General features: G+C 44.4%; 1 protein-coding gene across 1 annotated transcript in view; it reads left to right on the top strand.

Annotated features, from left to right (window-relative positions):
- The window catches only part of LOC142290546 (cytochrome P450 4V2-like), a 146,337-nt gene that overhangs the window by 17,633 nt on the left and 100,988 nt on the right, over positions 1-27,716 (top strand). Inside the window, exon 3 of the mRNA XM_075334511.1 lies at positions 26,318-26,403. Coding sequence (XP_075190626.1) covers positions 26,318-26,403 — 86 coding nt within the window. The remainder of the gene's footprint in view (positions 1-26,317; positions 26,404-27,716) is intronic.

Below are 27,716 nucleotides of genomic sequence, written 5' to 3'. Positions count from 1 at the left end.
CTGTAAAGCCTAGATGATACGATTAACGAACGCAAAAGCGTCATAATCGTATCATCGGTGCAGCGTCGGAGTAATCCATAATTACGCTGACGCGACGGTCTGATGTTGTTCCTCGCTCCTGCGGCAGCACACATCGCTGTGTGTGAAGCCGCAGAAGCGAGGAACATCTCCTACCGGCGTCACCGCGGCTTCCGTAGGAAATGCGGAAGGAAGGAGGTGGACGGGATGTTTACATCCCGCTCATCTCCGCCCCTCCGCTCCTATTGGCCGCCTGCCGTGTGACGTCGCAGTGACGCCGCACGACCCGCCCCCTTAATAAGGAGGCGGGTCGCCGGCAAGACCGACGGTCGCAGGGCAGGTGAGTGCATGTGAGGCCGGCGTAGCGATAATTTTCGCTACGCCAGCTTTCACAAGATATTGTACCTGCGACGGGGGCGGGCACTATCGCGTGCGACATCGCAGCATCTGCTTGCGATGTTGCAACGTGCAAAGCCCGCCTAAGACTAGCATATACAGCACTACTCCTAATTAATTGGACACAGACTTCAGGCCACTTTACACACAGAGATAAATCTGCGGCAGATCTGTGGTTGCAGTGAAATTGTGGACAATCAGTGCCAGGTTTGTGGCTGTGTACAAATGGAACAATATGTCCAGGATTTCACTGCAACCACAGCTCTGCCAAAGATTTATTTCTGTGTGTAATGTGGCCTTTAGTCCTGTGATATACATGTGCAAATCTTCATTTTTTTCTTGTTGCCTCCAATTCCTGTTTAGTGTTTTCAGACCTGTTTTCCTGTCTGCTAAATTATTTCATCACATATACATTCAGCGGGTGAAATAAGTATTGAACATGTCACCAATTTTTTAAGTAAATATATTTCTTAAGGTGCCACTAACACGAATTTCTTACCAGATGATGGTAACAACTCATCCAATCCACACAGCCAAAGAAATCAAACTATAGATGTCCATAAATTTAGTGATGTGTAGTAATGAGAAATTTTGCATTGTACAGTACAGTGGGTCAAATAAGTTCAATACTTCTTTTACGCACTCTACCACATAATACTTTGTTTTCATATATGGAAAATTATCCTTTAGATTCCTTTATAATCACCAGGGCTTTAACATTGAAGTTTCCCTGCTAAATACCGTACATCCGGTCATAGGGGTAATGAGCATAGAAATAAGGTCAGCCATATTAACCATGGTAGCTGAATAGCCATTTATCTCTCCTGGTGTAACAACAGAGGGTTGATTGAGCTATTACAGGCTGTAGCTAGAGCTGGTTATATGCCATAATATGCCGATTGTTACTGTCACTGATACTGGTAATCTGAGCAGAACGACTTGTGTCTGACTGGTATTGGGAAAATGTTGGCCTAACATCACTGCCATATTAATCATGTACTAACACAAGATTCGGTCTGGTAAATATACATGTACGTATTGGTAAACATTTTACCATACAATATGTTTTCTTTTATATTTTGTTACCAAATCAAAACCTAAAGTGTAGAGATGTGTCAGAGCTGAAATTGTAATTTAACAGGTGGGAGTTCCGTCATGATGATGGTGACGTTGAGGTTCAGTAAAGTTAAAGGATAATAATTCAAAAAGTTTCAAGGTAAAACCCATCCACAGGACATATGACATTGTACTGATTGGCGAGAGCCTAAAGAAATTCCTTCGTCAGAATAGAGGACCTGGGCATCACTGCTCCACTCATTGTCTATGAGAAAGCCAGAGAGAACGGGCGCTATGGTCCCCGACCTCCCATAGACAGTGAACAGAGGAGGTGCACATGTGCATCCTATGCTCCATTTCAGAAAGGCATTTCAGAGCCCTCTTTTCAACATTGTTATGGTCCCAGCAATCCCTTCATTAATCAGCAATATATCATCTGCCCTGCAAATATGTGATTATTTGAAATGCTGGAAACAGTCCTTTCAGACTGCAAGGAAGCTCAGTGGTCAGCACTGTAGCCTTTCACCAGTGAGGTCCTAAGTTCAAATCCTACAGAAATACATACAGCTGCACTCTAAAATGCTAACATTGAATAAGGGAACTCTGGTATTGCATTACTGATATTGGAATATTTGAAAAAAAGAGATACTTAGTGTCATGACCTATTTGACCTTTCTGCTGCAGGGATGTCAGCTTTTCCTGAGGCTTGGACTATGGGAGGAGTTTTTCCAGGATCACGGCGCCTTATCTAGGGGTCATCTCCGGTGATCTGGCGCCAGTTATAGTTGTGCTATGCAGCATGATTGCTGGTCCCTGAAAGTACCTGTTCCTGTCCGTCCTCCTTGTTCTCCCGTCCTCCTGACAATTTTTCAACCTCCCTGTCTCCCGTTCTCCTGTGTCCGTCCTTCCTGACCTCCGTTCTTCCTCTCTCTGTTGTACCGTCTCTGTGTTTTCCCCATTATTACCTGATCTCCCAGCTCCTGACCTCAGCTAGTTACAGACTTTGGTTATTGTTCTCTTTCTGTCCATGACGTTATCTCTTGGTTTCTGACCCGGCTCCCCATTGACTCCTACTCCTCCTCATCCCCGGTACCACGTGATCTCTGGCACTGACACTGGCTTATATGACTACCACCTTCTGATCCACTGGTGGAGCTAGTGATAGCTTGTGGATTCTTTGTTGCCCTGCACACACCAGGTGCTCCGGCTCCCCATTCTGGATTATTACACTTAGCTTATGTATTGGCCAATGCATGTGAGCTCAGTAACAAACTACAAGGTGATCTGTTATATACTGGGACTCTAAAGGCCACTTTACACGCTGCGATATCGGTACCGATATCGCCAGCGTGGGTACCCGCCCCCATCTGTTGTGCGACACGGGCAAATCGCTGCCCGTGCCACACAACATCGCCCAAACCCGTCACACTACTTACCTGTCCGGCGACATCGCTGTGACCGGCAAACCGCCTCCTTTCTAAGGGGGCGGTTCGTTCAGCGTCACAGCGATGTCACAGCTGCGTCACTGAACCGCCGCCCAATAGAAGCGGAGGGGCGGAGATGAGCGGGACGTAACATCCCGCCCACCTCCTTCCGCATTGGGGCCGGGAGGTAGGTAAGGAGAGCTTCCTCGTTCCTGCGGCATCACACGGAGCGATGTGTGCTGCCGCAGGAACGAGGAACAACTTCGTTACTGCTGCAGTAACGATTTTTGAGAATGGACCCCCATGTCACCGATGAGCGATTTTGCACGTTTTTGCAACGATGCAAAATCGCTCATCGGTGTCACACGCAACGGCATCGCTAATGCGGCCGGATGTGCGTTACCAATTCCGTGACCCCAACGAGTTCGCATTAGCGATGTCGTAGCGTGTAAAGCCCCCTTAACTTAACACTAGAAGTCCCAGAGAGGGGTCATTTAACATTTCAACCATTGCAACTCTATGGAGCTCGAAATTCCTGGGACTTCTAGTGTTAAAGGGAACCAATCACCAGGATTTTTCTATATAACCTAAAGCCAGTGCTATACTGGCAGTATCAGGCTGATTCTATACATACCTGTAGCATACCTCCCAACCGTCCTGGATTCTGCGGGACTGCCACGATTTTAGAGGTGTGTCCCGCACTCCCGAGGCTCACAGCTGATGTCCAGGCTCCTCCCCTCAGTGCAGTGAATAAATTAAATTAAATTATCATCGGCTCTGGATTTTCGGGGCTGCCGGGACGCGAACCCGTGGAACTGTGAGATCATTGTTTCAAAGGCAGCAGCTTTACCACTGAGCTACTGCCTGTATTGAAACCAGTAGGAAGATTTTTTTATCTTGACCACTATATTGCAGGTGAGACACCAGAAGCAGATTATTCAGCTGCAAAGATGGATGGAGGGATGGATGAATGGAGGGATGAATGAAGGGATAGAGGGAGGGATGGAGGGATGATAGAGGGATGAATGGAGGGATAGAGGGATGAATGGAGGGATAGAGGGAGGGATGGATGGATGGATGATAGTGGGATGGATGGATGATAGAGGGATATATAGATACACGACAGATAATAGATAGATAGAGATAGAATCATAGATAGAATCATAGATAGAGATAGAATCATAGATAGATAGATAGAATCATAGATAGATAGATAGATAGATAGATAGATAGAGGGATAGATAGATAAATACTGTATCTCAATGTAGGTGAAGGAAAGAGTCAGATTCATTTGTTCCCATAAAACTACTATAAAGAAATGAGGAAAAAAATACAAACACAATTTTTTTTTTTTATCTGCACCACCTTGGATCCAAACCAGCAACGTTCAAAACTTGTATCCAGCAGCCTCCTAACTTTCTTAGCTGCTCTAGCTGTTGAGCCACTAGGCTTGATGATGTCAGAGGGAGGATTTTACGTAAATGAACCTACAATGCAGCCTCTTACACAGTAGATTACACAGGACACAGCTCCATTGTACACAGCAGTGTCTTTATCTCCTGTATTCTAGAGAGAGGAAAAGAGGATTTTTTTTTCTTCTAATAAAGTTACTAAAAATAATAAAAAAAATAGAATAATGTAATTTTATTACACTTTTTTATAAAATAATAAACATCACAAATCAGCAAATAACATGGACATATTTGGTGTCCCTGTAATTGTAATGACCCGAACAACACAGCGATCAGGTTATTTATGGGGATTGGTAAATGGCGGGAAAAAAATGGCGCAATTTATTATTTTTCTTTATTAAATCCCATAAAAAATGTAATAAAAATGGATCACTGAGGCCGTGTTCACACATAGCGTAAATGCTGCATTTTTTCTGCAGGTGTCCGCGCCACGAGTGCAATAACAATGTTCTCTGATTATTGCGTGTTTGCGGTGTTTTTTATGCATTGTCCCCTTATTTGATACATGTTTGTTGCTGATGTGAATCCTGAAGCTTATAAAGAAAGAAACACCAAATCCGCACAGTTCAGCGGTGTCTTTCACGCACCAGGGGCGGAGATTTCATGACGTCTCATCCACTTTGCTTGGACAATTAGTCCATATTCACATGTAGTGAAAATGCTGCATTTTTTTCTGCTGTTTTTTTGCACATTTATTTTGCTGTGTTTAATTGTCCAAGTAAAGTGGATGTGATTCCATGAAAAGACGCCACTGAATTCTGCGGTTTTCGGGGTTTTTTTTCTCTGGAGGTTTCTATGTGGAGCTTAAAAAAATGCAGGAAAAAGCTTCTCTGTACAATAAAAACACTTAAAAACGCAGATTCACACCTAAACCAAAAACACATTAAATAATGGAGAAAAGGCAGAAAAAATGCAGCAAAAATGGAAAAAACAGAGAAGATTGTTATTGTGTAGTTTGGTGCAGACAGAAACAAAAACCACAGAATTTATGCAACGTGTGAACACGGATTGATAGGCACAAATAAGCAACATGTCATATAGTGACATAGAGAAATATAAAAAAATTCTGACTGCTATAAATATGAATGAACAGTCCGGGACATCTGCTGAATGACCCTTACTGCCAAATGGGTGTGGTTAGGGGTGTGGCTAGGGGCGTGGTCAAAATTTGCCACGGCGCGCTGAGCGCGCCACGTGCTTTGTCCCTCTTTCCTTTCTTGAAAAGTTGGGAAGTATGCTGTAGTGCTCAGCTCAGATGTTTAGGTTTTGAAATCCAAGAAAGTGAAGTTTGTAAAATGAGCTGCTTCTTGAGTGACATTTGCACTCGAGCAGATAATATATTCATAGTTATCTCCTCCCTCTGTTAGAATTAGCATAAGTATTATACAAACGACTCACTTTGTCTAGCAGGACCTGTGGTGAGGTCATACCCATGTGACCTGGTAACCAGCTTTGGTGCCTGAGGCCCCGCCCCTTCAGGTCACATGGGTATGACCTCACCACAGGTCCTGCTAGACAAAGTGAGTCGTTTGTATAATACTTATGCTAATTCTAACAGGGGGAGGGGATAATTATGAATATATTATCTGCTCCAGTGCAACTGTCACTCAAGAAGCTGCTCATTTTCCAAACTTTACTTTCTTGGATTTGAAAGCCTATACATCCGAGCTGACCACTACAGGTATGTAGAGAATCAGCCTGATAGTGCCAGTATAGCACTGGCTTTAGGTTATATGCGAACATCCTGGTGATTGGTTCCCTTTAAAATGACTATCTGGGTTATAATTCTACATGTCTGGGCAGAAAGAATCCAGCTATACAGGAGTATGAATACATTTAGAACAAACAGAGCAGTGTATATGAACTTCATCAAGGATGATAGGCAACAACTTCAATAAACATATGCATAAAGGAGAAACAGAAGTCTTTTAATTTGCCTGAATAGCCCTATACCCCATGATCACAAAATCACCAATCATAAGCGCTAGTGCACATAAAAATTATTTTAATTGGTCAGACACAAGAAATAACAGGGGTATAGACAATGATAAAACATTAAAAAAAGGTTTTTAGACAGGGACAGGCGGATAGATTCCCCATATGGGGCCACATGCAAAAGGTATAGAGGTATAGGGGGTATACTAGCTCCCCACAATGGTACGTGATGGGCGATAAGGTAAAAATTCAATATACAGCCGGCTTACCCCCAAAGGGGTGATACACTGGACAAAAATGCAGAGTTAAATATCAGTAAAACAGAGGGTGCATACATAATCACCACAGCACAAGAACCAGGAAGGGGCTTACCAGAGTGGATTAAAACACATGTGGGCACACATGGGGAACAGTCCCAACACGTGTTTCGTGTAATGACTTCCTCAGGGGACCGTGGACAACAAAGGAAAAGGTGAGTATTATATACTTGCCTGAATACCATGGGATTTGCAGCACCTGTCACGGTTCCATGGGGCAGGGATGCACGGTGCCGGTTTGGTCGGCTACTCCAGCGTCGCCTGGGTTAGGGAAACTCCCTTAGTGACGTCAATATTACCCAGGGGACGCTGAGAGGAGAGCCGCACCCACTGCGCATGCGCAATCCCGCAACCAGGAAGCGCGACTGCAGATGCCATGTCATATACTGGCAAGAGTAAGGGCAAGTCGTACAGTTTATACAAAACAGGCTAAGAGCATCATAAAAAATAGGAATAATTAACAATTCATTGTAGTTATAGTATCACAGCAATAGCTGAGATTACACATATGAAGTAGATCACCATATCATAATATAAGTTTATAATAATACAGCTGTAAAGTGATAGAATAAGTTCATATTCAGTGATGATCATATGTCACGGGCGGCGGGGCGCTGCGCTCGCTAACGCTCGGGTCCGGCGCTGCTGCTGCTCGGTGGCTCGGATCCGGGGACTCGAGCGGCGCTCCTCGCCTGTGAGTGAAAAGGGGGGTTGGTTTGTTTGGGGAGTTAGTCCGTGACGCCACCGACGGGTTGTGGTGAAGATGGGCACCACCGCTGCTGGTGACGGGGATCCCGGGAGCGATGGTAGGGAGCAGCTGGGATGTTGTTTTCCCCCTCCGTGGGTAGGGGTCGGTGGTCCCGGGGCCTGGTGGTGTGACGGGGAGGTGCAGGGTTGCAGGGACAACACGGCGCGGTGCCGGATGGCACGGGTGTACTCACTCAGCAAAAGAGGCACAAAGTCTCCGGTAAACCAAACGGATGGATGGACGGGTCCCGCAGCCGTCTGCAGTGTCTCTCCCCGGACAGGTGATGGTGGCTGTCTCTCCCTGCACCTTTGTGTACTGTGTTGACTCCAATGGCTTCCCAACGGTAGTCCGCTCCCCGGTGTATAGATACCGGAGGAGCCCGTTTTGCCCACAGGCGCTGGCCCTTGGATTTCTAGCCGGTGGCGGTGGCTGTATATCCTCACGGTGTGAGCGGTTGCCTTCAATCGGGACTTGGTTGTTAGGGAACCCCGGGGGTTCCTGTCACATTCGGATTTGACTACTGACGGCGGCTCCAAGTCTGGTCGGGGTCCGATGGACCTGCCTGTGTGTGCTTAGCTTCACTCCGTTCCCCAGTCCGGTACCGGTGGGCCACCGCCCAGCCCTGGTCCTTACGGCTCTGCGGAGTTCCACCAACTCCTGCAGACGGCCAAAACCGTCTGTCAACCTTGCTGTCAGTGCCTGGGCTCCGACCCAGACACACGCAGTTTGTGACCTCTCACTTTCACTTCCTAAACTGATCTGCTCCTTTTCCCGCCTCCAGGCCTGTGAACTCCTTGGAGGGTGGGGCCAACTGCCTGGCTCCGCCCCACCTGGTGTGGACATCAGACCCTGGAGGGAGGCAACAAGGGTTTTGTGTCTGACTAATGTAACTGTCTGGGGGTGGGGGTGGGGGTGTGTTCTGTCTGTGGCTACCTGGCTAGTCCAGGGCGCCACACACATATAGAAGTTTTTTTCTTTTTTTCCTTTCTATTTTTCTCTCTCTTTTTTCCAGAGCAGTAGGACAATGGTTTCAGGTATGACATGGGGGTCATCAGGTAAGGACACAAAATGGGAAAAACGAGGTAAACTGTGAAAAAACGAATACAGGGGAAAAAATTTTAATTTGTAAAGGGAAAAAGATAAAAATGATTAAAAAGACTTGAAAAAAGCGACCAACACATGGATTACACAACCAACATAGAGCCCATTAAAGCCAAAAAAACGCAGAAGAGACATCCTGGATCATAAGAAAGACGCAAAAGTCTGTCGTCTGTCTCATTCAATCCACTGGGTACCACTGTGTCGAGAAGAAAAATCCACCGACATTCCGCCCGTGCCAACGCCTTATGAATATCCCCACCTCTAAGTCCAAGGTGCACCCGGTCGATCCCCCTCACCTTAAGGCCTGAGAGTTCCGAACCGTGATGCAACCTGAAGTGGCGGGGAATAGTCTTAAGGGTATCAACATCCTCTGGTTTTGCCTGCTTGGCGGCAATAATATCCCTGATATGCTCCCTCGTCCGGACCCTAAGTTCACGACTTGTGAGTCCGACATATATTAAATTGCATTCACACGTGGCGTAATAAATTACGCCCGTGCTGCTGCAAGAAATATAGTGTCGGATCTCGAACGTTTTGGATCCATTGGAGGAAGCAAAGGATGTCGCCCTGATAATGTTGCCATGACGGCACGTGAGGCATGAACCACATGGAAAGGATCCACATCTGGAACGTCCAGTCGAGAATGGTAATTTATTTCGTGTCACATAGTGACTGTGGACCAACATATCTCACAGGCTCCGGCCCCGACGAGCCGTCATAAGAGGTCGCTTGGGTAGTATATCCCTCAAAACAGGTTCTGTTTTTAACACAGACCAATGTTTTGTGAGGATACCTCTAATGTTGTCCCACTGATGATTGAAGGAAGAGACAAAACGAACCCTCGACTCAGCACGTCGTGTCTTGTCGGGCTTAAATCTCAACAGAAGTTGATCTCGCGAGGCCGATTTGGCACGTCTATATGCCTTCTTAATGGATCTAGCAATGTAACCTCTCTCTCTAAATCTGTCACGCATCTCACCAGCTCGATCCTCAAATACACTCTTATCAGAACAAATCTGTTTCAAACTAATAAATTGTCCTGTAGGGATGGCATTAATAGTGGATTTCGGATGGCCGGAGGATGCGTGCAGCAGAGCATTCACAGAGGAGGGCTTCCGGTAGATATCAGTGGTCAGGAAACCCTGATCACCAGTAGATATGCTAATATCCAAAAAGTCGACCTTAGCCAGATCAGCCTGGAATGTGAGATAGATGTTATAGGAGTTGGAGTTCAAGTGATGCACAAAGCCCTCAAGCTCCGAGGCGACTCCCCCCCAGATGACAAAAATGTCATCAATGAAGCGGAGCCAGCACTGCACATGGGAGCTAGCCAGCAGAATTAGCATAAGTATTATACAAACGACTGACTTTGTCTAGCAGGACCTGTGGTGAGGTCATACCCATGTGACCTGGTATCCAGCTTTGGTGGCTGAGGCCCCGCCCCTTCTGGTCACATGGGTATGACCTCCCCACAGGTCCTGCTAAACAAAGTGAGTCGTTTGTATAATACTTATGCTAATTCTAACAGGGGGAGGGGATAATTATGAATATATTATCTGCTCCAGTGCAAATGTCACTCAAGAAGCAGCTCATTTTACAAACTTCACTTTCTTGGATTTCAAAACCTAAACATCCGAGCTGACCACTACAGGTATGTATAGAATCAGCCTGATAGTGCCAGTACAGCACTGGCTTTAGGTTATATGCGAAAATCCTGGTGATTGGTTCCCTTTAACCCCTTCAGCCCCGGGGCACTTTCCGGTTTTGCGTTTTTGTTTTTTGCTCCCCTTCTTCCGAGAGCCGTAACTTTTTTATTTTTTCGTCAATCTTGCCATATGAGGGCTTGTTTTTTGCGGGACAAGTTGTACTTTTAAATGAAACCATAAGTTTTACCATATGGTGTACTGGAAAGCAGCAAAAAAATTCCAAGTGTGGAAAAATTGCAAAAAAGTGTGATGGCACAATAGTTTTTGGGATGTTTTATTCACGTTGTTCACTATATGGTAAAACTGATGTATGGGTATGATACCTGAGGTCGGTGCGAGTTTGTAGACACCAAACATGTATAGGTTTACTTGTATCTAAGGGGTTAAAAAAAATTCACAAGTTTGTCCAATAAAAGTGGCGCACGTTTTGCGCCATTTTCCGAAACACGTAGCGTTCTTATTTTTTGGGATCTATGGCTCAGTGACGGCTTATTTTTTTGCGTCTCGAGCTGATGTTTCTAATGGTAGCATTTTTGCGCAGATGCTACGTTTTGATCGCCTGTTATTACATTTTGCGTAAAACTTGCGGCGACCAAAAAACGTAATTTTGGCGTTTGGAATTTTTTTGCCACTACGCCGTTTACCAATCAGATTAATTGATTTTATATTTTGATAGATCGGGCATTTCTGAACGCGGCGATACGAAATATGTGTATATTTATTTATTTTTTAACCCTTTAATTTTCAATGGGGGGAAAGGGGGGTGATTTGAACTTTTAGGTTTTTTGTTTTTTTTTTAATTTTTTAAAACTTTTTTTTTACTTTTTTTATTTTATTTTACTAGTCCCCCTAGGGGGCTATAGCGATCAGCAATCCGATTGCTGATCGCTATCTGCTGATTACAGCTATACCGCTGTAAACAGCAGAAATAGTCACTTTCTTTCTTCCTCTGCTCCGTGCCGAGGAAGAATGAAAGTGAAACTTCGTAGCACCAGGCATCATCACATGACCCTGTGCTACGATGGCAACCACCGAACGTCACGTGATCACTCACGTGACGTCCGGAGGGGGCGGCGGTAAGTAAAAAAGATGGCCGCGCGCATATAGATCTCGCTGCCAGACTTTGGCAGCGAGATCTAAGGGGTTAATGTTCCGGGTGGAATGCGATTCCACTCGGAACATGTAGGCACACATGTCAGCTGTTGAAAACAGCTGATATGTGTGCCGATCCAGGGGGCGGGGCTTACCGGGACACGATCCATGACGGATATATCCGTCCATGGTCGTGAAGGGGTTAAAATGACACTATCTGGGTTATAAATCTACATGTCTGGGCAGAAAGAATCCAGCTATACAGGAGTATGAATACACCCTGGTTACAGGGAAGAGTGCTCAGTCAGAAAGAAATGCACAAAAAATATATCAAAAAGACTGACCTGCACATCAAAGAAGTGTGAGCAGATGCCAGCTGAAAACACATAACTACAAAAATATTATACAGCTGCACTCTGGAGTGCTAACAATAATTAAGGGAACTCTGGTATTGCATTACTGCTATAGGAATATTTGAAAAAAAAATAATAAAAAAAAAATATATATAGAGAGAGAGAGAGAGAGAGAGAGAGAGAGATTCTTAGCTTATGTGTTGGCCAATGTATATGAGCCCAGTAACCAACAACAAGGTGATCTCTTGTATACTGAGACCCAAACTTAAAATGCCTCTCTCTGGTTTAAAAACCTACATGTCTGAGCAGAAAGGATACAGCTATAAAGAAGGTGTACACAGCCTGGTTACAGGCAGAGTACTCTGTCAGAAAGAAATACAACACATAAGCTAAGTATCTTTTTTTTTTTTTTTTTCAAATATTCCTATATCAGTAATGCAATACCAGAGTTCCCTTATTCAATGTTTGCATTTTAGAGTGCAGCTGTATGAGTTTTGTAATTATACTGTGTGTTCAGCTAACACCTGTCCACCTGTTGGATGTGCAGGTCAGTCTAAGTTCATATCCCACCAAGGACTGCCAAAGACCTACTGATAGTGACCAAATATGAAAAGGATTGGAGGCACTCACCGTCATAGCAAGTATATGCTTTATTCAGACTTCATGCATCAGGGGAGGGAGTCACATCCAGTGAGAAGGTGATCCGCATAGGGGGGGGGGATGATGATGTCTGTAAAGGGCTATGGATTATAATAGTGCTAAAAATAAAGAAAGCAGGAGCAGCACCAGGGTAAGGTGGATGCAAAGCCTCCTTGGCAAATCCATACCATCTAGATAGGAAGTAACAAATGGAGGCAGCAAACCAAGCAATCTGGTAAGAAAACAGTGGTTTATTAGACCCAAGGGTACAAATGCCTTATATATAAAGACAAATTGATTAGAAAGGTGATTAAACAATGTAATAAAAAATACACTGAACAAAAATATAAACACAATACAAAAGTGTTGCATTTATATTTTTGTTCAGTATACGTAAAAATACATATACAAGGTGAAGATAGAATATACAGATGTGCATATACATTAAAAATACCTGTAAGTAAAAGGTGTTCTAGTATCACAGTATACAGAAAAATGCAATAGTGCTTAATTATGCTGCTAAATACCAGGTGAAAAAAAAAATCACAATAATTATATATAGGTCAGACGACCCCCTCTATAGGTCACAGGAACATCAAACCCGCCGTATGTGGCATCCTAATTTACCTACTGCACATGTCAGAACACAAGGCAGTGTGCAATGTGATTTCACATGTGCACAGTGGTGACTGAAGCCACTGACGCCATCATTGAAAAGGTTAGTGAACGCTGTGCATATGTCCACACTCGTTCAATAGAGGGATGCGAGACGACACCACTTTATAGATGGGCAGGAAAGATCCCAAGCTGCAAAGCAAATATAGGATGACCCAAGAGAATTGACTCAGCTCAAACACAGAAATCAGCCCGTACGTGGTTTACTAGTAAAAGTAGATGGAGGTTTTTAGTTCTTCTATATGACATGAGAGAAGGATTTTTAGACTAATCAACATCAGGCAAACATCTGCCTAGCATCGGCCAATGCCGTCTTCCAATTTTGGCGGTTTCATTGCTTTCCTCACTATAAGTTCTCTGTCGGATGGATTTTACGCTCTCAGACAGTGTTAAACAATTACCCAATGTTATTTACATGCACTACTGCTATTACTTATTTACTTTATTATAGGGTATATGCTCATTGTGTGTTTTTCGTTGGCTTTTGTCTGTGGAATTTCCATGGTGTGAACGTATTCCTATTGCATGTATACCAACTTATGCTCTGGCTTATTTTTTTTTCTGTATGTTTGTTCTCTGTACAAATGGGGATGTGGTCCCGTCCTCTGAGCTAGATACTTCATCTGGATTCCTTCTCAGGTTGCTGTAGTCGGAGCACTGTGATTCTCCGCCATTACTTACATTGATGTCACTGACACATTGTAAGGTTTAAATACTAGAGTAGGACCGTCCTGATGGGTATACCTTGTTGCTCTTTGATCAAACAGTACCCTATATTTTTTAAATGCACTACGAATAAGGCACTATTGCACTTTTCTGTACACTCTGATACTATAATACCTCTACTTTCAGGCAGGGGCGTAAGAACTGCTGTCGCATAGATCGCAACTGCAACTAGGCCCGGAAGTGCCGGGGGCCTGCCTACCCTAGCCCCTGATTCAGATGGATGTGTGTCCGAGGGTGCTCATCCAGCTGAAATACCTCGCAGCACAGAGACCTGTTAATGAAAACCTGGCCGGCAATCACTATAGCTATTGTGGTGCTAGAAGCTGGTGGCTCTCTGCACCGCAATACATTTTAGCTGAATATGCTTTTGAGGATGCACATTCAGCTGAAAATGAGGCTGTCATCGGCGGGTTACCCTCCTGCACGGGCGAAGTCGCGGTCACACTCTCTGTGACCGTTACACCCCTGGGTATGAGTTTCAAAGCAATGCCACTTTTGAGGAATTTGACAGGGAGATGAAGCCACCCATCAAGCCACCCTGGCTCCTCTCTAGCTCTGCTGATTTTGGAAGAATTGCCCAAAACTGTCATAAAAACACCATAAGTCGCAAACTTTTTTGCGCACCTTCACATTGCACAAAAATGTTGCAAATTTTCAAAGTGTTTCACCTTCTGTCTGGTGTAAACACTTTGATGAATCAGGGTCTAAAAGTTTGAGATGAGTTCAACCAAACTACAATTAGAACATTGAGGCATACATATCAAAGCTGTCTAGTTTTCAGAAAGCATAAACTGTCTTAAAATATGCCAAATTTCACAGTGGTTCATGCTGTTTAATAAATCTGTGTAACGTTAATACTAAAATCCTGATTCAATTAGGTGTTTTAGGTGTAGGACACTTTAAAAAGTCAAACAAATATTGCGATTTATGGCATGGAGCAGAAATCTTACTCCAGTGTCTGACAGGAGTGAATGGTAGCGCACACCACTGATAAGATGCGCCTGATTCATTAAGTGCCTTGTGCCTCGTAAAGAATCAGTGCCTTTTATTCCACCCCTTCATTGAGAATGCTGTGTACAATACTAGGCTTAAGGCTAGGGACCCACTTTGCGTTTTTCCCTGCGTTTTAGGTGCATTTTAGGTCCGTTTTGGGAAGCACCTTTTTCATGCCAAAAGGCATGCGTTTTGATTTACCAGCAAAGTCTATGGAAAAAGTGGATTTTCCGACCCCACTTTGCGTTTCTAAACTGCGTTTAATTTGCATATTTTGTGGCGTTCAAAGAAGCGACATGTCAGTTGTTTTTGCCATTTTAGGTGCTTTTTGCTAACATTGAAGTCAATGAGAAATGGCAAAAAACAAGTTTCCTTCAAATTTCTGCATTTTACCTGCTTTTTCAGTGCAGAAAACATGTGTTTTGGACTACCAAAACGCATGTTTTTTGGACATCAAAATAATTATTTCATATGTCCCTTTGCACACACACATAGTCCGACAATTTTAATTAAGGAAATGAATACATTTTTGCTATTTTTACATAAAACATCATATTCCGCAATAATTTAATGAATAAAATTTAATTTAATGATTTATTCTATGAATATTGATTTGATTCTTTTTTTCCCATTTTTTCAAAGAATTTGACTATTTAAACTTTATTAAGCTGTGTCTTTATGTTCAAAACGCAACTATCAGAACGCAGGTGAAAACGCAGGTAAAAAGCGCTGAAAATGCATCAAATATGCGACAAAAATGCATGCGTTTTCAGCGCTAAAATTCTGAAAAAGGCAACCTTGGTCAAATCAATTGAGCCCAAAACATGCGTTCAAAACTGCAAGTAGGTAAACGCAAAGTGGGTCCCTAGCCTAATGAATCTCGGCCTAAGTTTACACCACCCTTTAGTTGGCTTAATTTATGGCAGAAACGTGTTCTATTTTTTTGGCATATTAAGTCGTGCAATAAGCCACAGAATTACCGTGCAGCTATCCCTCCGGTGTGACACATCATATCACATCATAAATATGGTACAAATCATAAAAGTCAGTTTTTGTCAGCAAATTACTCCAGACCTCCGGTGCGTTTAGTTTGATAAATGTGCCTCATTGAGCTACAAATGAATCTGTACACACATTTTGTTTTCCTCACCATCTGCATCATACTCGTTTGAAGACTCGTCACTTTACACCATTTCTTTGTGGTTACATAAAAGCAGCGGCAACAGAGGAACAGAATAAAGTCCCATGGGTATATATAACTGGTGTATGTTAGAACTTGGCAGAAACACAACTGCACTGGCAACTAAAATAGAGGAGGTATGGGAGCAGAATCATCAGAGGAGCCATCAGAGGATTCATCAGTCACATTTTTTATTTTACAGTGTTTTCAGCACTTTCTGTTTTTGATTTTCCATGCTTGTGTTAGTTTGCCTTTTTACTATACAGAGAAGTTATGTATCGTTCTAATTCTTTTCTCAGTTGAATAGTGTGTATAACTCTAAAGGCCGCTTTACATCGCGGCAATTTATCGTGCGATCGCATGAGCGATCGCACACGCTCCCATCGTTTGTGCAACACGGGCAACTTGTTGCCCATGTCGCACAAAGTCGGTAACCCCCGTCACACGTACTTACCTTCCAAACGACATCGCTGTGGGCAGTGAACATCCTCTTCCTGAAGGGGGAAGGACTTTCGGCGTCACAGCAACGTCACACAGCGGCCGCCCAATAGAAGTGGAGGGGCGGAGATGAGCAGAACGTAACATCAAGCCCACCTCCTTCCTTCTGCATTGCCGGCGGGATGCAGGTAAGCTGCAGTTCATCGTTCCTGGGGTGTCACACGGAGCGATGTGTGCTGCCTCGGGAACAATGAACAACCGGCACGCAGAAGGACGTTTGATTTTTTGAAAATGAGCGACGTGTCAATGAGCAATGATAAGGTGAGTATTTTTGCTCGTTCACAGTCGCTCGTAGCTGTCACACGCTACGATATATGTCAAACGATGCCGGATGTCCGTCACTAATGACGTGACCCCGACGACATATCGTTAGGTATATCGTAGCGTGTAACGGGCCCTTTACAATGATACAGAAGAATATTCCAGACATCTGAAAGAATCACACTGCATGGTAAAAAAAATTCACTAACATTAGGATTTATGTCATGCACAGAAGAAGTTTTGGAAATATGCTAAAATAGTTACATAGTAATCCATGAAAATCAATTTCTTCACCTAGCATCCGCATGTCATGGGAGTGCTATGTGAGTGTGTGGTTTTTTATTCGATTTCACTCACCAATTTTATCCAGAAATGTAAGCGAACCCTTATACAAAGAAAGCTGTCAGAAAGTCCCAGACATAGCAGAGGTTTAAATGATGAAAACAAAAGGTTATACTGAGTCTTGTCTATATGTCAATCTTCTCAGCTCCCCTGCTCTAGACCATGCTGCCCAAATGACAGTGGCTAAACTGGTTTTGCCTGTGTAGTGCCCCTGAAGCCATCAGGAGCTACAAGGTACTGCATCCTGTCAAAGATGCAGGGTCTACCTCCAAGCACACGGAAGACCAGTGCCGGTAACACCAAAACATTCATTTCAATCCCTGTCCCCCCCACCCCCAGAAACTGGTGACAGGCTAAGGTTGAATCCAATGGGTGGCCACTTAAGGGTGGAACCGAATCGGTCCACTAGAAGACAACCAGGGAGGCGGGGTGAGATAGTCAGTAAGTGGAGGTGAAAGCAGACGGACGTAAGAGTACTGTAACATAAAGGAGTAAAGCTGGGCTCAACTGTATAAAAGGGAGGTGTTTAAGGGAAAAGAGGGAATTCTAAATAATATAGTAAATCCCAAGCATACAATAGGACATGAGATGAAGGTAATGCAAATGTGATTTATTAGACTATCTGCAAAAAAGGAACGCCACTACCAAAACAGAGCAAAGCCAACGTTTCGGCCGATATCGGCCTTTGTCAAGGATTTGCGTATCATGGAATCGTGCATAAGATGAAAAAAGCGTCAAGGGACTGTAATGAACGTGCGGCGTCTATTTTCAGCGATACGTTGCAATGGCCAGGGAGGCGTAGAGAAGTGGTAAAATGAAAGAGAGGTTGCCTTGGGATAACCATGAATGGGGACAGGGTCCCAGAGATCATGGGTGTCAGCAGGACAAGGCGGCAGGCGCGTTCATTACGCCGCACGTTCACTACAGTCCCTTGACGCTTTTTTCGTCTTATGCACAATTCCATGATACGCAAATCCTTGACAAAGGCCGATACCGGCAAAACGTTGGCTTTGCTCTGTTTTGGTAGTGGCGTTCCTTTTTGCACATAGTCTAATAAATCACATTTGCATTACCTTCGTCTCATGTCCTATTTTGTGCTTGGGGCGTAAGAGTACTGACGGGAGAGTGTAACAGTGACCTGTCAGGCGGAGGCGTGGGGTTGCCGAAGGAGTACGGTGGAGTACTCTCGGAACCATAGCACCGACGGGATACAGAGCCTTAGGTCAGGAAAACGCTCCAGGCAGACCTGATAAAATCTGCACAGTGAGGGAACTATCCAGGACCTCACCAACTGTAACGTCCGGGACACAGTAACGACTGGAGAACCGGGGAACGAGACCAGAGATCTGCCCCAAAAGTGTTCAAGTTACCTGCCGTTCAGACAAAGACTGAAAGGACCCCCAGACGCTCCAAGCCACGGGGACCCACCAACTAGAGACAGCTGCAGGGGAAAGAAGTCACCAGGTCACCACACCGGCACTGGAACTAAAAGGACCAGTAATGAGGACCAGCTGTTATCAGGTTGCAAGCAACATCTAAGTGAGTAAAGAACCAGTTACACTGCAATCCCTTGTGTGGTCTACCTTCTTTCCGCGCCTCAGCATTGTTGATGGATATTATCAGCACACACCATCATCTATCACCTGGGGCCTAGCCCTACTTGTGGAAGGCCGCAACATCTGGGCTGCCATTTACATCAGCCCCAGCGATGAGAGACTGTGCAGTGGCGGCTCCATCTCCATAACCGAAACCCGAAAGTGGCGTCACAACAAAACTTTATTACAAATCCCCTGTAAATACCCTCTTTTTAAAAGCAAGTCCCAGGGTCATGGAACCGGGCACCGGCCATCACAATCGTGACACACTTCCCAGTGAAACCAGGCCCAAGACCGAGTACCCTATAGTCCTGGGGTGCGACACTTGCAGCAGAGGCTCACTGGTCTGAACTGACAATCATCAGGAGCACACCGCCACCAGGAAGCTGGCAGGCAAAGGAGCAGTGCGCTCCTGAGGATGGAAGACAAGCCCTCTAGCACAGCAACTATTGCAGATTTCTCTCTAGTGAAAGATGTCATGTCTGTGCAAGTTTTCAGCTTCTAGATAGAAAGAAGGTGTCTATTTTTTACAATAAGAGAAAAATGGTGGGAAATAGAAACATGATCTTTTCATTATACAAATATTATGACAGTTCTTTATAGTTAACTTTTTATAGTTAGGATGCTATATATTTAATATGGTTGAAAAAAAGAGAAATGTACATGTAATTCAACTGAGAGTTGGGAAAGTGGAGAACATGTATATTAGGGCATATAAGAGTTATCACTGAAGTTGTGTCCATCTCTTGAGCTGCTAAATGAAAGGACCCATAGAGGGCCAGAGTTTAAGAGGGCCCACAGAGGTCCAGAGTAGAGTGTGAGCGGGCCCATAGAGGCCCAAGGTGTGAGAGGGGCCTCAGAGGCCCAGAATGTGAAGGCCCACAGAGGCCCAGAGTGTGAGAGGGCCCACAGAGGGCTAGAGTGTGAGAGGGCCCACAGAGGGCTAGAGTGTGAGAGGGCCCACAGAGGGCTAGAGTGTGAGAGGGCCCACAGAGGTCCAGAGTGTGAGAGGACCCACAGAGGTCCAGAGTGTGAGAGGGCCCACAGAGGCCCAGAGTGTGAGAGGGCCCACAGAGGCCCAGAGTATGAGAGGGCCCACAGAGGCCTAGAGTGTGAGAGGGCCCACAGAGGCCTAGAGTGTGAGAGGGCCCACAGAGGCCTAGAGTGTGAGAGGGCCCACAGAGGCCTAGAGTGTGAGAGGGCCCACAGAGGCCTAGAGTGTGAGAGGGCCCACAGAGGCCTAGAGTGTGAGAGGGCCCACAGAGGCCTAGAGTGTGAGAGGGCCCACAGAGGCCTAGAGTGTGAGAGGGCCCACAGAGGCCTAGAGTGTGAGAGGGCCCACAGAGGCCTAGAGTGTGAGAGGGCCCACAGAGGCCCAGAGTGTGAGAGGGCCCACAGAGGCCCAGAGTGTGAGAGGGCCCACAGAGGCCCAGAGTGTGAGAGGGCCCACAGAGGCCATCATCTCGCCATGTACTATGTTTTGGTATAGACTGGGTGGGCAATTAATTTTCCCATGGGGCCGCATGAGAAATTGGGATGGATTTAGAGGGACGGACTAATATAATTAACTCAGTTCTACCCAATATACTACATTACTACACCCCCTCCATATACTACACCTGTAATAAACTACATCACTACACCCCTATATACACCTGTAATATACCACATCACTACACCCATATATACACCTGTAATATACTACATCACTACACCCCTATATACACCTGTAATATACTACATCACTACATCCCCATATACTACACCTGTAATATACCACATCACTACACCCCTATATACACCTGTAATGTACTACATCACTACACCCCTATATACTACACCTGTAATAAACTACATCACTACACCCCTATATACACATGTAATAAACTACTGTACACCACTACACCCCTATATACTACACCTTTAATATAATCACTACACCCCTATATACTACACCTGTAATATACTACATCACTACACCCCTATATACATCTGTAATATACTACATCACTACACCACTATATAAACCTGTAATATACTACATCACTACACCACTATATACACCTGTAATATACTACATCACTACACCCCTATATACATCTGTAATATACTACATCACTACACCACTATATACACCTGTTATATACTACATCACTACACCCCTATATACACCTTTAATGTACTACATCGCTACACCCCTATATACACCTGTAATATACCACATCACTACACCTCTATATACACCTGTAATGTACTACATAACTACACCCCTATATACTACACCTGTAATAAACTACATCACTACACCCCTATATACACCTGTAATATACTACATCACTACACCCCTATATACTACACCTGTAATAAACTACTGTACACCACTACACCCCTATATACTACACCTGTAATATAATCACTACACCCCCATATACTACACCTGAAATATAATCACTACACCCCTATATACTACACCTGTAATATACTACATCACTACACCCCTATATACATCTGTAATATACTACATCACTACACCACTATATACACCTGTAATATACTACATCACTACACCCCTATATACACCTGTAATATACTACATCACTACACCCCTATATCCACCTGTAATATACTACATCACTACACCACTATATACACCTGTAATATACTACATCACTACACCCCTATATACACCTGTAATGTACTACATCACTACACCCCTATATCCACCTGTAATATACTATATCACTACACCCCTATATACACCTGTAATATACTACATCACTACACCCCCATTTACACCTGTAATATACTACATCACTACACCCCTATATACTACACCTGTAATAAACTACATCACTACACCCCTATATACTACACCTGTAATATACTACATCACTACACCCCTATATACTACACCTGTAATATACCACATCACTACACCCCTATATACATCTGTAATATACTACATCACTACACCCCTATATACATCTGTAATATTCTACATCACTACACCACTATATACACCTGTAATATACTACATCACTACACCCCTATATACACCTGTAATGTACTACATCACTACACCCCTATATCCACCTGTAATATACTACATCACTACACCACTATATACACCTGTAATATACTACATCACTACACCCCTATATCCACCTGTAATATACTATATCACTACACCCCTATATACACCTGTAATATACTACATCACTACACCCCCATTTACACCTGTAATATACTACATCACTACACCCCTATATACTACACCTGTAATAAACTACATCACTACACCCCTATATACTACACCTGTAATATACTACATCACTACACCCCTATATACTACACCTGTAATGTACCACATCACTACACCCCTATATACATCTGTAATATACTACATCACTACACCCCTATATACATCTGTAATATACTACATCACTACACCACTATATCCACCTGTAATATACTATATCACTACACCCCTATATACTACACCTGTAATATACCACATCACTACACCCCTATATACATCTGTAATATACTACATCACTACACCCCTATATACATCTGTAATATACTACATCACTACACCACTATATACACCTGTAATATACTACATCACTACACCACTATATCCACCTGTAATATACTATATCACTACACCCATATATACACCTGTAATATACTACATAACTACACCCCCATTTACACCTGTAATATACTACATCACTACACCCCTATATACTACACCTGTAATAAACTACATCACTACACCCCTATATACTACACCTGTAATATACTACATCACTACGCCACTATATACACCTGTAATATAAAACATCACTACACCCCCATATACACCTGTAATATAATACATCACTACACCCCTATATACACCTGTAATATACTACATCACTACACCCCTATATACTACACCTGTAATAAACTACTGTACACCACTACACCCCTATATTCTACACCTGTAATATAATCACTACACCCCTATATACTACACCTGTAATATACTACATCACTACACCACTATATACACCTGTAATATAAAACATCACTACACCCCTATATACACCTGTATGTTACTACATCACTACACCCCTATATACACCTGTAATATACAACATCACTACACCCCTATATACACCTGTAATATACATCACTACACCCCTATATATACTACACCTGTAATAAACTACTGTACACCACTACACCCCTATATACTACATCTGTAATATAATCACTACACCCCTACATACACCTGTAATATACCACATCACTACACCCCATATACTACACCACTACAGTATATACTACACCACTATATACACAACACCATATACTACACCTGTAAAATTACACCCCCAGTATTAGTCACCAGTCCCTCCCTCCCCCATTGTCCCCTCCTCAGCTTATTAGTCACTACTTACCTCTCCCTTTTTATCGTCCCCGTCCTCAGGCACCTCCGTAAAGGTAACCCACTGAGCTGCTCCTTCTCTTGTACGGGCCCTGGCTGCGCCGATGTTTTTCTTGTACGGGCCCCCGCCACTGCTTCTCTTCAGGCCCCGGCTGCTGCAGTTTCTTCTCCTGCCGGGCCGGAACTTTTGAAATGACATACGCGCCGTACTGACGACATCAGGGCGCACGCGTTTGTCACAGAGAAAGGTGCCGGGCAGGGAACAGAGGAGAGATTCCTGCGTTTTGCTACCTGCACTGACTGTGCAGAGCTGCAGGATCTCTCCCTGCCCGGCACGCAGCAGCCCGACTCCACTGCACCAGCTGAAGACGGGCGGGCCGGTCACAGACAGTGGGCGGGCCGGATGTGGCCCGCGGGCCGCCCCTTGCCCAGGTCTAGTCACTATTGAGGCTCTGTGGACATGGCTCTGGCTGAGAGCTAATTCAAAAGTCAGTTTTTGTTGCACCTGTTTGCTCTTTTTTTAAAGGCAGAACAGAGACACATTTCTTTCAGTTGGCATATTCAGGTGTTTGATGGTCTGCAAGAAAGGGAAACGACCAATTTTGATCCAATCTGCGATCAAAGTCGCTCATTCAAATGAATAAATCCATATAAATTAAATACTGAGCTCTTGTAAACGATATGCTTTTTTTCTGAGTAGTTGATAGTGTTGAAAACCTCTAGACTTTTTTCGTACACCATAAAAAAGAGAACGCTGAGACATGAACTAAAAATAGATCCAACATATTGAAAAACAAAAAAAAATCCCTTTTTCATGGGAATGACAAAAAAAATTAGAATGCGAAAAAGAATGACGTGTGAATGAGGCCTTAGGTGGAATTGACATGTCATTTTTTTTTTGTAAGTGTCCTGGATCTGACTTTTATCTGTTTTCGGTACTTGTGTTCATTTTTTTTTTTATTTGAGTGATATCTCCATATCTTTTGTATGTAAAAAAACAAAAATAAACCTGATAGCTGTTTCTTAAGCTTCCTTCATCAACCAGCTAGTGAAGAATGGAGAGAACTAAGGTGTAACTGATGATATTGGTGTGCTGTCAATTTTCTTTTCAAACTCTATGGAATCTGAAAGTTTGGTCTGCAAATGGGTCCACTGAAGGCGTAATCATTTTTTTCTGAGATCTATCAAAGTTTCATAGAACATAATGTGTCTGTGTGCTATTGCCGCGCCCCAGGGCCTGCAGGGCAGCTGATCGGACCCGGGCGTCCGGTTCTCAGAGTCTATGTCAGTGGTGGCCAGTGCCCGGTTCCGTGACCCCAGGGGCGGCTTGTGAAAGGGGTTATATTTACAGGGGATAGATAGTTTTTAATGTCCATGACGCCACTTGCGGTATGTGGCAATGTGTAGAAGCCGCCGCTGCATAGTCTCTCACTGCTGGGGCTGGTGTTAATAAGCAACTTAGGTGACAAGGCCCTCCACAAGTAGGGCTGAGCCCCAGTGTGGATGTTGACTGTTGTAGGGGTGCAGAAATAATTCAGACGTACACAGGGACTGCGGTGCAACTTGTTCTTTACTTACTGCTCTGGTACAGCAACCCGGTTCGTGCTGGTTCTAGGGGTCCCGGGCTCCCTTAGTCTCAGTGCTGGTATGGCGACCCAATGAGCTCTTCCTCCTTTGCACTTTATTAAATTGGGGGTCCCTGTGGCCTGGAGCATCTTAGGGTCCCTCTGGTCTTTTGCGTCTGTCTCTTCCCCGAGTACTATAGGAGGATAAGGCTGCACATCAAACTTAGATAATGGTATAATGCCTCAAGCATATGGAAAAATATTGGAATATACAATGAAAAATGCTACTTGCTAATTTGAACATGTGAATAATGAAATGCATACCTGCCATAAATATTAGGAGAAAGGAGATATTTAGCAATCACATTGATCAATGTAACTGAGCCCCAAGACCTCGTCAAGCTTTATCTCTATATTGGGGTCCCTAGCTCTGTGACCCTAACTGTGTGTCATCTCATTGCAATTAAAAACTGCTGTGGGTGGAGAGGGGTAACTAAGGACTTTCTTATATAGGAGATGGAAAAAACATTGCCGAAAGGGGCGGAGCTGTGTTCACATTCAGAAAAAAACTACATATAACTGAATAGGATAACTGAAGTGAGCACTAATATATATATATATTATGAGTGCAAGCCAAAACTTACATACTATAGGAGGATAAGGCTGCACATCAAACTTAGATAATGGTATAATGCCTCAAGCATATGGAAAAATATTGGAATATACAATGAAAAATGCTACTCTTCCCCGAGTACTTCTGGCAGGCAGCTTGAACCAATTTAAGGGCTGGACTCCTGTCCCTGTTCCCGGATTCCCACTTTGCTACTGTGCCTCATACTCTTTGGTGGTGATGGACCGTGAAAGTCCCCGATCACCTACAGGCCTATCGGATAGGTGTGGAGCTTCCGTCCGAACTAGGGTTCTGTACCCCGCCGTCGCGATCCCTCAGGGTACTGGCTCTATTCCCCTTCAGGTGACTGGTTTCCTCTTTAGTTCACTGGGGTCTCCTTCTAACCCCACACACACCGACCATCTTCTCTAACCGACACTTCCTTCACCTTTTACCATCCTCTCAGACTACTCTCAACTGTCAAAAAACTGACCAGACCCCTCTCCTGAGCTTCTGGCTACTGGCAGGTCGCAGCCAATGGGCAGCTACAACTCTAAACCCGTTGCTAGCCTGTTGCTCAGCCTGGAAAGACGGCAGTTTATGTGTGTGTGTAGTGCAGTTACCGGCATTGGTCTTCCAGGAACCTGGGGTAATGCAGTCTCCCCCCAAACCAAGTGACGGGAACAGAGTGGGTCGCAGAGGGAATATGGTAGAACAACATTTTCCTGCTACCTACATAGTTACATAGTTACATAGGTTGAAAAAAAGACCTAGGTCCATCTAGTGCAACCTTCCTCCACCAATTACTTATAGCATTGACATCAGTTCAGAGCAAAGGTCATTACTTACAGAGAGAATTCTGTAATGTCAGGCTTCATTTATACTTGTTTAAATATGTGATTTTTTTCCCTTTTAATATCTGCAGCGACTCCTAGTGGGTGACTACAAAGCCAACTGGTGTTAGGACCTTCTGCTTTTCCCATGATAACACTCTTGTACCCTAACACTATAGGGTCAAAATACCATTATAATACATTTTAGATCCCAGAAGGCTGGTGTCACTCATTTATTTTTTAAATAGTAGAAATGAGGGTGAAATAGGGAGAACAAAGTCATCATCATCATCATCATTATCATCATCTTCTTCTTCTTAATAACACGTTATCTTCTTTTTTTATAGCCTATATTAAGCACTTCAAAACACATGGACAAATCATTTGCTTACAAGTTTCTTCAGCCTTGGCTCGGTTTAGGTCTCCTAACAAGGTAAAAAAAGTTGTATAGTTTACTTATTCATTTAAACTAGAAGGTGGCCCGATTCTAACGCATCGGGTATTCTAGAATTTATTGTGTAGTTAATGTATGATTTTTGTTATATATATCGATGTTGTTGTGTGTAGCTGCCAAGTGTTTGTGTAGGGCACTGTAAATGTTCTGGGTGTTGTCTGGGTGGGGGGGGGTGAGAGCGGTGTTTGTGTGTTGCGTTGTGTGTGTTGCATTGTTTCTGGAGCGCTGTGTGTCTGCAGCGTTGTGTGTGTGTGGTGCTGTGTGTGTTGCGCGGTTTGTGTGGGTGTGTGTGTGTTTTGGGGGGAGGTATGTTGTGTGCAGTGTGTGTGTGTGTGTGTGTGTGTGTTGGAGGAGTAGTCCTGGAGGGAGAGGAGTATAATAGGAGGAGTAATCCTGGAAGGAGAGGAGGATAATATGAGGAGTAGTCCTGGGGGGAGAGGAGTTTAATAGGAGGAGGAGTCTTGGGGGGAGAGGAGTATAATAGGATGAGTAGTCCTGGGGGGAGAGGAGGATGATAGGAGGAGTAGTCCTGGGGGGAGAGGAGGATGATAGGAGGATTAGTCCTGGGGGGAGAGGAGTATAATAGGAGGCATAGTCCTGGGGGGAGAGGAGGATAATAGGAGGAGTAGTCCTGGAGGGGAGGCGTCTAATAGGTGGAGTAGTCCTTGAGGGAGAGGAGTCTAATAGGTGGAGTAGTCCTGGGGGGAAGTGTCTATTAGGTGAAGTAATCCTGGGGGAGAGGTGTATAGGTGCCCAATGTGTGTGTGGGGCGTGGCCGAGCGGGCAGAGCGTGTGGGGGCGTGGCCAAGCGGACAGTGTGTGGGGGGCGTGGCCGAGTGGGGAGTGTGTGTGGGGCGTGGCCGAGTGGGCAGTGTGTGTGGGGGGCGTGGCCGAGCGGGCAGTGTGTGTGGGGGCCGTGGCCGAGCGGGCAGAGTGTGTGGGGGGCGTGGCCGAGCGGGCAACTATGCAAAGTGGTTTCCATAGTTACCCGATGTGTATCATGGTTACCAGCGTAGCCGGCTCCGGGACACGTGTGTGTCGGGAGCCAGGGTAAGCTAGTAAGCATGGTACACATCATGTAAATATTAAAAGCGACAGTGCTGGTTCACTTTTTGTTTGTTGGTCTCCTGCTGTGCAGCACACATCGGCGTGTGTGACAGCGGGAGACCAACGATGTGAATGGGCAGGGAGCCGGCATACGCTGGTAACCATATTACACAATATTACCCGATGTGTAGCATGGTTACCAGCGTACGGCGGCAACCCAGCGGACACATACCCTCGCGTTGCTG

Source organism: Anomaloglossus baeobatrachus, chromosome 1 (assembly GCF_048569485.1).
Source record: "Anomaloglossus baeobatrachus isolate aAnoBae1 chromosome 1, aAnoBae1.hap1, whole genome shotgun sequence".
Taxonomy (NCBI): domain Eukaryota; kingdom Metazoa; phylum Chordata; class Amphibia; order Anura; family Aromobatidae; genus Anomaloglossus; species Anomaloglossus baeobatrachus.
This window is presented reverse-complemented; position numbering and strand designations above follow the sequence as displayed.